General features: G+C 38.3%; 1 protein-coding gene across 1 annotated transcript in view; it reads left to right on the top strand.

Moving 5' to 3' along the window:
• The window catches only part of IL1RAPL2 (interleukin 1 receptor accessory protein like 2), a 1316228-nt gene that overhangs the window by 83784 nt on the left and 1219420 nt on the right, over positions 1 to 13024 (top strand). The window contains exon 2 of the mRNA XM_008272830.4: positions 12827 to 12927. Coding sequence (XP_008271052.1) covers positions 12843 to 12927 — 85 coding nt within the window. The 5' untranslated portion in view covers positions 12827 to 12842. The remainder of the gene's footprint in view (positions 1 to 12826; positions 12928 to 13024) is intronic.

Genomic DNA, 13024 nt, shown 5'->3' with positions numbered 1-13024 from the left:
ACATGCCACCTTGATGGGATTGTATTGGGATCCCCTGGCATGATTCTAACTCCACCATTTGGGGCAAGTCCGATTGAGCATGTCCCAAATTGTATATCTCCTCCCTCTTTTATTCCCACTCTTTTTTTTAAAACTTTTATTTAATGAATATAAATTTCCAAAGTACGGCTTATGGATTACAATGGCTGCCCCCCCAAAACGTCCCTCCCACCCGCAACCCTCCCCTTTCTCACTCCCTCTCCCCTTCCATTCACATGAGCATTCATTTTCGATTCTCTTTATATACAGAAGATCAGTTTAGCATATATTAAGTAAAGATTTCAACAGTTTGCTCCCACACAGAAACATAAAGTGAAAAATAATAGATGATTTTTTAAATGATGATGAAATCAGATCAGACCTATTGTCATGTTTAATCCCAGTGAGAGTCAAGTTGGGAATTGATAATTTCTTCTTTTTTTTTTTTTACAGAAGATCAGTTTAGTATACATTAAGTAAAGATTTCAACAGTTTGCACCCCCATAGAAACACAAAGTGAAATATACTGTTTGAGTACTCGTTATAGCATTAAGTCTCAATGTACAGCACATTAAGGACAGAGATCCTACATGAGGAGTAAGTGCACAGTGACTCCTGTTGTTGACTTTACAAATTGACACTCCTGTTCATGGCATCAGTAATCTCCGGATGCACCAGTCATGAGTTTCCAAGGCTATGGAAGCCCCTTGAGTTCTCCAACTCTTGTCTTGTTTAGACAAGGTCATAGTCAAAGTGGAGGTTCTCTCCTCCCTTCAGAGAAAGGTACCTCCTTCTTTGAAGAGCTGTTCTTTCCACTGGAGTCTCACTCACAGAGATCTTTCATTTAGGTTTGGTTTGTGGTTTTTTTTTTTTTCCCAGAGTGTCTTGGCTTTCTATGCCTGAAATACTCTCATGGGCTTTTCAGCCAGATCCGAATGCCTTTAGGGCTGATTCTGAGGCCAGAGTGCTGTTTAGGACATCCGCCATTCTATGAGTCTGCTGAGTATCTCGCTTCCCATGTTGGATCACTCTCCCCTTTATTTATTCTATCAGTTAGTATTAGCAGGCACTAGACTTGTTTATGTGCTCCCTTTGACTCTTAGTCCTTTCATTATGATCAATTGTGAACTGAAATTGATCACTTGGACTAGTGAGATGGCATTGGTACATGCCACCTTGACGGGATTAAATTGGAGTCCCCTGGTATGTTTCTAACTCTACCATTGGGGGTAAGTCCGATTGAGCATGTGCCAAACTGTACATCTCCTCCCTCTCTTATTCCCACTCTTATGTTTAACAGGGATCACATTTCAGTTAAATTTCAACACTTAAGAATAACTGTGTATTAATTACAGAATTAAACCAGTCATATTAAGTAGAACAGACAAAAAAAACTACTAAGAGGGATAAGATATTAAGTTGTTCATTAACAGTAAGGGCTATGCTGATCAAGTCACCATTTCTCATAGTGTCCATTTCACTTTAACAGGTTTCCTTTTTGGTGTTCAGTCAGTTGTCACTCTTAAATTTAACAGGGATCACTTTTCAGTTAAACACCTAAGAATAATTGTGTGTTAATTACAGAGTTCAACCAATAGTATTAAGTAGAACAAAAAAAATACTAAAAGGGATGAAGTATTAAGTTGTTCATCGACAGTCAGGGCAAGGGCTGATCAAGTCACTGTTTCTCATAGTGTCCGTTTCACTTCAACAGGTTTCCTTTTAGGTGCTCAGTTGTCACCGATCAGGGAGAACATATGATATTTGTCCCTTTGGGACTGGCTTGTTTCACTCAGCATGATGTTTTCCACATTACTCCATTTTGTTGCAAATGACCGGATTTCATTGGTTTTTACTGCTGTATAGTATATTGCCTCTTTCTTAAACAATTTTTCCTATTATGTTCTAGGTATCACTTTAGAAATCACTTTCTCCAGAAAGCCTCCTCTTTCTCATTAACATGAATTTGGTTTATCCCATTTTTGCTGTGAAAACACTTCGTGTTTCTCTTCTCATTACATTTAAAATATTTATTGTTCTCATTACATTTACAACATTTTATTGTTATTGGCTGTTTAACTGTTTTCTTTTGTACTAGCTATAATCACATAGAAGGTAGATATCATAGTTAACCTTTTTCCCATTTATATCTTCATTGTAGCCACACAGTAAATTTATTAAGTTTGTAATTAATGGACCTTAAGAGAAAAGCCAAATAGACCTGTTTTTTTTGAGAACTATTAGACTGTTATATCAATATGAAAGCTTGATGTAACAAATGAATAATATCTCATGACAACATGTGCAAATAAAGACTAGATAGATGAATTCTAGTATAGTTAAATAATTTACATCTATTTGGTCAACTGGATTAATGGTAACATAGAGAGAGATCTATAATGGTAGGCTGCAGGTCTTTGTTCTATACCCTATTTTATTTAGAATTTTTTTACTTGATTGAAAAGAGAAAGAAAGCTTATAAAATGTTCATATGACACAGAGCTAGATGGGAGAGATAATAAAATGAATATAAGCCTTATGATTTGATGTGAATGTGATGATTTAGAACAACAGACTAAAACTAACAATGAAATTTCAAAGGGATTGACATGAAACTGTAGGTTTAATGTAAAAAATGATAATTCATTCAACATTCAAGAAGAGTGCATTGCATACCTGTGTTCTAGTCACCAGTGAGGATGAAAACAAAACAGTTTCTTCCCTTGAAATACTTAGAGATTGATTATTATACTGAATCTAGATAATGGCAATACTATTGGTGGTCTCATTGCATTTTGAAATCTCTATAGAGAATGTTGTAGGTCATTCTAGATGTTGTATTAATTTTAGTGTACCCAGAAAGTATAATAGTCACCTCAGTGTAAAATTTAAACAATCAGTTGTAACAGGATAGTTTAGATGATGTTATTGTAACAATCCCCAGCCCTTGATGGTTTGTAACAGCAAATATTGTTTCTCATTAATGTAGCATGTTGACTAGAAATTCGGCCCTGTAAATCTTCATTATGAAACTCAGGGTGATGGTACAACGATCATCTTAAACAATATTTACCATTGTGGCAAAAGGAGATAGCTGTGGAATCCATTGCATTGACAAGTAAATGTTCTGGCCTGGAAATGATAAATAAGTGTGAACAATGACGTTTGCTCATAAGTAATTGGCTAGAACAATCACATGGTTTCACCAATGCAATGGGACCAGGAAGTACAATCCTATCATGTACCTGGAGGCAAAGAGTTATAAATATTTGGAGAACATAATTAATTCTCACCACCACAATATAGAGTAAAAAGTCAAATTTATATTCAATCTTGAACTTAATCAACTCCCAAGTATTTACAGTATTTAAAGTTTCAATTTTTTTCTATAAATTTCCATACATACATACACACATGCATATATAACTGTTTCCATTGTATGTGGGGTCATATTTGCTTTTCATTATCTTTTTTTTAAACTTTTATTTAATGAATATAAATTTCCAAAGTACAGCTTATGGATTACAATGGCTTCCCCCCCATAACGTCTCTCCCACCCGCAACCCTCCCCTTTCCCACTCCCTCTTCCCTTCCATTCACATCAAGATTCATTTTCGTTTCTCTTTATATACAGAAGATCAGTTTAGCATACATTAAGTAAAGATTTCAACAGTTTGCTCCCACACAGAAACATAAAGTGAAAAATACTGTTTGAGTACTAGTTATAGCATTAAATCTCAATGTACAGCACACTAAGGCCAAAGATCCTACATGAGGAGTAAGTGCACAGTGACTCCTGTTGTTGACTTAACAAATTGACACTCTTGTTTATGGCATCAGTAATCACCCTAGGCTCTTGTCATGAGCTGCCAAGGCTATGGAAGCCCCCTGAGTTCACTGACTCTGATCATTTTTAGACAAGGCCATGGTCAAAGTGGAAGTTCTCTCCTCCCTTCAGAGAAAGGTACCTCCTTCTTTGAAGACCTGTTCTTTCCACTGGGATCTCACTCACGGAGATCTTTCATTTAGGTTTTTTTTTTTTCCCCAGAGTGTCTTGGTTTTCCATGCCTGAAATACTCTCATGGACTTTTCAGCCAGATCGGTATGCCTTAAGGGCTGATTCTGAGGCCAGAGTGCTGTTTAGGACATCTGCCATTCTATGGGTCTGCTCTGTATCTCACTTCCCAGGTTGGATCGTTCTCTCCCTTTTTTAATTCTATCAGCTAGTATTTGCAGACACTATTCTTGTTTATGTGATCCCTTTGGTTCTTAGTCCTATCATTATGATCAATTGTGAACAGAAATTGATCACTGGGACTAGTGAGATGGCATTGGTACATGTCACCTTGATGGGATTGAATTGGTATCCCCTGGTATCTTTCTAACTCTACCGTTTGAAGTAAGTCAGCTTGTATTATCTTATAGATAAAGTTTCTGCTCTTTACCTCAGTCTCCTTAATGGCTATATAGTATTCTACAGTATTGATGTACCATACTCCCCCCATGAAAAGGTGTTGAGTTCCTGAATTTTCACTATAACAGTGTGTGTACAGTATTGATCATCCTTAATGCATATTTCTATGTATATGCCTTTGGATTTCTGTAGTATAGATTTCTATGAAAGGGACTTATTATGAATTTGAGTTTTGCCAAGTGTTGCTAAATTACCTTCCAAAGTGCTGTGCCAATTTGTAATGTCATAAATAGTGTGTGTGGTGGCAAAAAAGGGCCTACATGAAAGTTCTCTGTGAGTGAGATCGCAATGGAAAGATGGGGTCGTCAAATAAGGAGGTACCTTTCTCTGAAGGGAGGAGAGAACTTCGAATTTGCTTATGGCCCTATCTAAATAATGACAGTTTGTGGACTCAAAAGGCTTCCATAGCCTTGGCAGCTCATGATAAGAGCCTCTGGTGATCACTGACATCATACATACGTGTGTCAGTTAACAACAGGAGTCACTTTGCACTTGCTCCCTATGTTGGACTTCTGTCCTTAATGAGTTGTACTATGAGAATTAACAGTAAAACTTGTCTTCAAGCAGTACTTTATACTTTGTGTGTCTGTGTGGGTGCAACCTGTTGAAATCTTTACTTAGTATATACTAAATAGATCTTCTGTGTATAAAGATAATTAAAAATGAGTGGAGGATGGCCCAGGTGCTTGGGCCCTGCACCCCATGGGAGACCAGGAGAAGCTCCTGGCTCCTGCCATCGGATCAGCGCGGTGCGCCAGCCACAGCGCACTGGCCGCGGCGGCCATTGGAGGGTGAACCAATGGCAAAAGGAAGACCTTTCTCTCTGTATCTCTCTCTCACTGTCCACTCTGCCTGTCAAAAAAAAAAAAAAAAAAGAATGGGATGGGAGAGAGAGTAGGAGGTGGGATGGGAGGGGGGGTGGGAAGGGGGTATGGGGGGAAGAACTGCTATATTCCAAAAGCTTTACTTATAAAATTTATGTTAAATAAAAGCTTTCAAAAAACAAAAAAAATAGTGTATGAAAATGTATATTACATTTTGAGAACGTTGACATACTTTTTTTAAGGAATGATTTGGATGAGGATGGATTTAGCTAACATGCCAAAATGAGTAATGATTAGGGTTTTTTTTTTTTTTTTTGTCTAAACAGTTTATATAACCTTATACCTACTACATTTAGATTTGCTGACTGGAACAATCCTGAAAAAGACTAACCTCTTTTGTATACAATAGTTTGGGTTATATCTTAATGGTTAGAACTCATACTTTGGATATACCTAGCTGCAAGAGAGATTGTAAAATTGAATCTCTAGTTGGGAGGATTATGTACTGAACACAAAGCTGGAGATTTCAGTGACTATGGAAAAAATAAAGAAATCCTATAGTTGTGTATACCATTGTTTCCTCATGTTTGCTTCACTTTTTGCTCTCTGTCCCTTCTGCTATCTCTCAGCAGTTCCTTTTTCATTACCATTCCGTTTCCTCCTTTCTCATTATGTTAACTATTTGTATCTACATTTCTGTGTTTTTCTGTCTCTCTGCTTCTCCATATGTTTTCTCTGTCTCTCTGTTTCTCCTCTATGGATGTATTTTTTCCTCTCCATCTGTGTCCTACCCATCTGTCTCTGTCTTTAGCTATCTCTCTGTTTTCCCATTCTTTTATCTCTGATTTTTTGGTTTGTGCCTACATGTATCTTTCTTTGTACTTCCATTTCTACCTATTAGATCTTTTTTTTTTTTTTTTTTGACAGGCAGAGTGGACAGTGAGAGAGAGAGAGAGAAAGGTCTTCCTTTGCAGTTGGTTCACTCCTCAGTGGCCGCCGTGGCCAGCGCACTGTGGCCGGCGCACTGCGCTGATCCAAAGCCAGGAGCCAGGTGCTTCTCCTGGTCTCCCATGGGGTGCAGGGCCCATGCACTTTGGCCATCCTCCACTGCACTCCCGGGCCACAGCAGAGAGCTGGCCTGGAAGAGGGGCAACCAGGACAGAATCCGGTGCCCTGACTGGGACTAGAACCTGGGGTGCCGGCACCTCAGGCAGAGGATTAGCCTATTGAGCTGCGGCGCCGGCCTACCTATTAGATCTAACACCAGGGTAACTGCCACTTTGTGCAGTGGTTTTCAAGTGATGGGAAGTACTTAAGGACAAGCTGTGTATAGGGAAAGTTTAAAAAAAAAAAAACTTTTTGGTTCTTTGCAAGTTGGAATGGATAACTATTGAGGTCTTTTGCAAATTTAAGTTTGAGATCCAGTTTTCCAATCTTAGGAGAATCTCATTAACATTATTGCTTTTTGTATTCTAATTTAAGATCTTCTAGGACCTTAGGACTATCTTTATGTAAATACCGTACCAGATATCATTGTAGATGACTGTAAAATTCAGATGTAAGAGATTGAGATAAATGTGTATTATCTTACAGAACTGCCTCTGTATGTGTGTACATATTTGTGTGTATCTGTGCATGAGATGTGTGTGTATTCCTTTACTTATAATGGGGCTGTGTCCTGATTAACCCATTAACCCATCATCAATTGAAAATATTGTAATTTACAATGCATTCAATGCATCCAATCTACCATACACTATAGTTCAGCTACACAATATATGGTAAAGTATGTGTTGTGTCCCCATGATTGTGGGGCTGATTGGAACTGTGATTTACTGTCATTACCCAGAATCATGAGAGAGGGTCATACTTCATATTTCTAGCCCAGGAAAAGACAAAAATTAAAAATTTTCAGGATAGTTTCTACTGAATGAATATTTATTTGACACCATCATGAAGTCAAATAATCATAAGCCAAACATTATAAGTCAGAGATCATCTTTATATATAAAATGACTGGAAAAATTGTAAAGATGACAACATTTTCTTTTGCAACAACAACGTAATAAGAAATATTAGCAGCTAGCTAATATATTTAGTTGAATATTAAATGTGCTCAACTATATCCGTAACTTGTTTTGTTTTATAGAGACAAAAGGAGTTTGCTGTTTAGATACTTTACAAAATTAGCATGAACCAGAAATCTGGCATACCTGGTACTTTAAAAGAGGAAGAGAGTAAAGTGGAGAAAGTAATTTGCAAACCATACTTGAAAGTCATTCAAGCATAACATCATCATTACAATTATCTGTCAAAAGATTTAGTTCAATTACATTTTTAAAAACTCTCTTCAAGATGGCACTACTTATAGCAGGATTTGGTACTCTAAGGAGAGGAATACTAATGCCTTCATTAGCTATTGTCCTAGCATTTTCATTCTTTAAAATTCCTTGTGTGGCCTATGGGGATTTTTACATATTAACCCTAGGGAGTCAGTAAACACAAAGCTCTCGGGAATATGAACTTCAGGAGTGAAAACCATTGAATATTTATAGTCATGGTAGGGGAGAAAGATTGATTTTTTTTGGGGGGGGGAGGGAGTAATATTGAAATAATTGAATAGCAGCATAATTTCCACCTTAGTAGGTATTATACATGCTCCTGTTCACTTTCTTCACACAACAGTAAGTTGGTTGTAAAATCACCAAGGGGAAAAAGTTAAAATGTAATAAACTTAAATTTCAGTGCAACATTTCTAGGGGATAACTTGGGCTGCTTCTGACACTTTTAGTATTTAAACAGATGTGTAGAACCGTATGTTGGGAGCCTAGTGGTCACAGTGTTGAGACATTCCTTGATCAATGATGATATTTCAGGCCTACTGCTGTTGCAGATGAGTGCTGCTAGGAGATTGATTGTGCTGTCTTTCTTTTTGGCTATTTGAATTGGCAGTTTGGCATACTTTTCCTTTCAATGGGAAATTTGAATTACCTACTGAATGTGCTACAAAATACTTTTCCCACGTACATTCCCTTACCATTTAACATATATAGGCTCTTCTTCACTGTCTTCCCCTTGACTAAGCAGTCTAGTTTGTGTGCATCCTCCATAGTTAGGTTATAGCTCCTTGAAGGCAAGGAGCCAGCCACATTTTATAATCTTAGACTTGCTCTGTGATTCCCACAGCATTTGAATCCTTTGGCAAAAAGAATTTAGCAGTGGCTAAGATTGGACTGTGTGGTCACACAGATCTAAAGTCAAATCTTTTTGTCCCCACAGCTTTCTAATATTGTGACCTTGGGTGAGTCACAAGTGTCAGTTTCCTGAAAGGTAAAAAGGGAATAACAATACTTCACAAGATTATTGAAGCTGAAATGCCATGTAACATTTTAGCACAGTGTCTGGCATGCATAAAATGCTCAATAAATTATATTTTTATCATAAACATAATAGTTACCTCCTATGGTTTTTTTCAGTCAGAGAAATCTGGCTGAAAAACATAGGGTTTTTTTTAAAGATTTATTTACTTTATTTGAAAAGCAGAAATGGAGACAGACAGACATGCCTTCTGTCTGCTGGTTCACTCCCCAGAAGGCTGCAACAGCTGGAACTGAGCTGATCTGAAGCCAGGAGCCAAGAGTATCTTCTGGGTCTCCCATGTGGGTGCAGGGGCCCAAGGACTTGGGCCATCATCCACTGCTTTCCCAGGCCATAGCAGAGAGCTGGGTCAGAAGTAGAGCATCTGGAAATCAAACCATTGCCTATGTGGGATGCTGGTGCTGGAAGCAGCACTTTAACCTGCTGCACCACAGTGCTGGCCCCAGGAAGACTTTTGCAGATGACTTTAAGGTAGAAGAGGGTACCAACAGTGTTTGTGATAGCAGGTGATTAGATACAGATCATATCTGGATAATCACATGTTAAAGATGTTCTGGTTCAAATAAATGAGTAACTTGGAAAAAATAGCATTGAAAGCTTCTGTTCATTTGTATTACTTGAAAATTTGATGTTACCTTCATAGGTCTTGCTCTTAAAAATATGTACTAGTCGCCAATTACGTGTCGGGCTCTATGCTAGGTGCTGAGGATACAACAGCTAATGACTAGTTACCCTTATGGAGCTTACATTCTAAAGGACAAGAAGTAGACAAAAGACCTAAACTAATATATGTCCTTAAGTGTCTCAATTCATTGGCATATCAATGTAAAGTGACATTATTTTTCCCTCTAACTGCTATTTACTGTGTTATGTTACACTGACTTTTTTTTTAAATTGAATACAGGGACTGTGGTAAACATTTCAGTCTGATTCTATAACTTTTCAGCTACTTTAATAGTCTCATTTTGGCTTTAATGCCTTTGTTTTAGCCGGAGTTCATATGATTCAAATGCTATCTTTTTCTTCAGATGAGATCTCTGAATATAGTGGCTAGTAGTTTGAGGGGTGCTTGGTAGATTTTTCTTCTTTTTCTTTTAAAAAACATATCTTCCATCCTCTTTTCCTGTGCATTCTTTGGTGATACATTGGGAGGGGAGTAGCTAGGGAATCAGGAGAGGGAAAGACAGGTGTTTGTGACTGTGTGTATTTATTTAATTGGCCATAATTGCTCTTCTAGTTGCTTATGGGATCTGTGTAAGCAAATATTCTAACAGCCTTTTGATGCAAACTTTTGCCACACATATCATCTGGGTATTAGAAGACCCTTAAAAATTTTATTACATCTTCTGTTAGGTTTTTAGCTAATTCCATCATATGACTTTACTTTCACATGCTTTCATATTGACTCATGTTATAAAACCTCTGGCGGTATCATCTATTTAAGCCCAACTTGGACCTTTGGAATATGTCAAATCCATCTTTTATAGCTCTTGGGACCCAGAAAGTTGGGATGTGTTGGGAGTTGGTGATTATTAGCCCTGTCTCCTTTGTTATCTGAAAAATTCCAACTTATCATCTCTCCCTAGGTTTACTTACCCATGCGCTAGTGGTATAGAGGATGTCCAGCATGACTCATGGAATATACATGGTCATATTGGAAAGGAAAACTCTATATGTTTTTTGACAGGCAGAGTGGACAGTGAGAGAGAGAGACAGAGAGAAAGGTCTTCCTTTGCCGTTGGTTCACCCTCCAATGGCTGCCGTGGCCGGCACGCTGCAGCCAGCACACCACGCTGATCTGAAGCCAGGAGCCAGGTACTTATCCTGGTCTCCCATGGGGTGCAGGGCCCAAGGACTTGGGCCATCCTCCACTGCACTCCCTGGCCACAGCAGAGAGCTGGCCTTGAAGAGGGGCAACCGGGACAGAATCCGGCGCCCCGACTGGGACTAGAACCCGGTGTGCCGGCTCCGCAAAGCAGAGGATTAGCCTAGTGAGCCGTGGCGCCGGCCAGAAAACTCTGTTTTATTTATCAAAAGTGATATCCTTTTTCTACTTTATTTATGGGTATGGGTGGTGTGTAAAAGAGCTAGCTGTTTTGGTTCACTGAGCTGGTAGCCTCAGATGCCCAACGGAAAGTTTTCTGAGTTTAAGATATCGAGTGGATATTTGCGGTCAGTTCTGGGAAAAGAGGAACTTCATATCAACCTGTTACTGCTGTGTTCTGGATAAGGTTCTGTACCTTTAGGTATAAATCAGTCACTCAACAAAAAAAATCTTCATAGAGAATTCTGGATTTTTAAATGTTTTCTGGAGGCTGTTCTGGCTTCCTCTTGAGGTTTTCTCCCATTCATTATTTCAGGAATTGTTATTGTTTCAGCCTCATAGTCCCCATGGCCAATTTTATATCTTGGGTTTATGATGAGTCCAGTGTACCTCTGTAGTGCTTGTATTCTTTTTTTTTTTAAGATTGAGTTATTTACTTGAAAGACAGAGAGAAAAAAATATTCCATCACTGTTTCATTCCTTAAATAGCTGCAATGGCCAGGACTAAACCAGGACAGAGACAAGAGTGATGAACTCCATCAGGGTCTCCCATGTGGGCATCAGGGGCCCAAGGATGTGGGCTGCCCTCTGCTTCCTTCCCGGGTGAATTAATAGGGAGCTGGATCAGAAGAGGAGTAGACAAGACTGGAACTGGGACTCTAATATTGGATACTGGCATCCCAAGAAGAGATTTAATCTGCTGTGCCATACCAGGTTCTGTGTTTTGATTCTTAATAGATCCTAGATGAGCCACTGTATAGGAAACCATTTACTACAAGGTCTTTTTTTTTTAATGTTTATTTATTTGAAAGAGTTAGAGAGAGGTAGAGCGAGAGCAAGAGAGAGAGAGGTCTTCCCTTCCACTGGTCATTTCCCAAATGGCTGCAACGGCCAGAGCTGAGCTGATCTGAAGCCAGGAGCCACGGTCTCCCACGTGGGCCATCTTCTACTGCTTTCCCAAGCCATAGTAGAGAGCTGGATCGGAAGAGGAGCAGCCAGAACTTGATATGCTCATTTGGGATGCTGGTGCTACAAGCTGGGGCTTTAACCCACTGCGCCTCAGCAAAGGTCCCTACTGCAAAGTCTTAATGGTTTCTTTTTTTACCCAAATGATTTGTTAGTTGTGCTTTAGAGTACCTTTTTGTTAAGTGGTGGTGAGACTTAACAATATCCCAAATTATGTGCTTTTCTCAGTTATTTTTGGTTTTGGAACAGTTTAATTTCAGTTCTTTGAAGCCCAGTAATGTTCATTATAAATGTCAGTGTGAAAGTTGAGTAAAAAGTATTTCCATAGCATAAATAAAGTAAATGAGTATAAATACCCATCAGTCTTATAAATAAACAAGTAAACTAGAGAATGACAGAGTTGAGATTGGATATGAAAATGACCTTTCTGCGGGACTGAGATATGTAGGATATTAAAGAACTAACTGTGTGAAGACTAGGGCAGTGTATCCCAGGTGGAAGACAAAAGTGCAAAGGCTATGAGAAAGGAAATTATCTTAGTAAGTTCCAGGGCCAAATAAAATGACTGCAGTGACTAGAACATAGCCAAAATGAAGAGAGTATTACAAAATAAGATTAAAGGAACATCTTGAGAGTCCACCTCAAAATCAAAGATGTTCATATTTTACTCTAAATCCAGTAAAAAGCAGTTGAAAGGGTGTTATAAGAGGTAACTGACATAATTCAACTATGAACTTTGAGATTTTCTCCCATTTGCATAAACATAATGTGAGATGTCATCAAAATGTCATTGTTTCTGTAATGAATCTTTGAGAAATGTAAAATTGTACAATTGAGCATCCCTTATCTGAAATGTTTAAGACTGGGAAGTGTTTCAGATACTGGAGTTTGGAATATTCTCATAGAATTTACTAGATGAGCATCCCTTATCCCAAAATCTAAAACTTAAAATGCTCCAAAATATACAACTTTTTGAGTGATAATGTGATACTCAAAAGGATTTGGATTTCAGATCATTTAAGATTTAAAATTTTCAGATTAGAGTTTTTTGATCTGTAGCTGTTGTTTTGTCAAGGCCAAGATATGTGGTTCTAATTTCATATCCGTTTTTTGACTTTTCAGCCGCGAAGGAAATTGAATGATGAAGCCACCATTTCTTTTGGCCCTTCTGGTCTGTTCTGTAGTCAGCACAAATTTAAAGTTGGTGTCAAAGAGAAATTCTGGTAAGTTCCTAGCAATTTCTCTATTTGGTCAAAAATATATGGTTTTTGTGAGCATCCAGAAGGTATCTGTTCCTTTAACTAGGAAAATCTTTCAACT

This window comes from Oryctolagus cuniculus, chromosome X, assembly GCF_964237555.1.
Source record: "Oryctolagus cuniculus chromosome X, mOryCun1.1, whole genome shotgun sequence".
In the NCBI taxonomy this organism is placed as follows: Eukaryota; Metazoa; Chordata; class Mammalia; order Lagomorpha; family Leporidae; genus Oryctolagus; species Oryctolagus cuniculus.
This window is presented reverse-complemented; position numbering and strand designations above follow the sequence as displayed.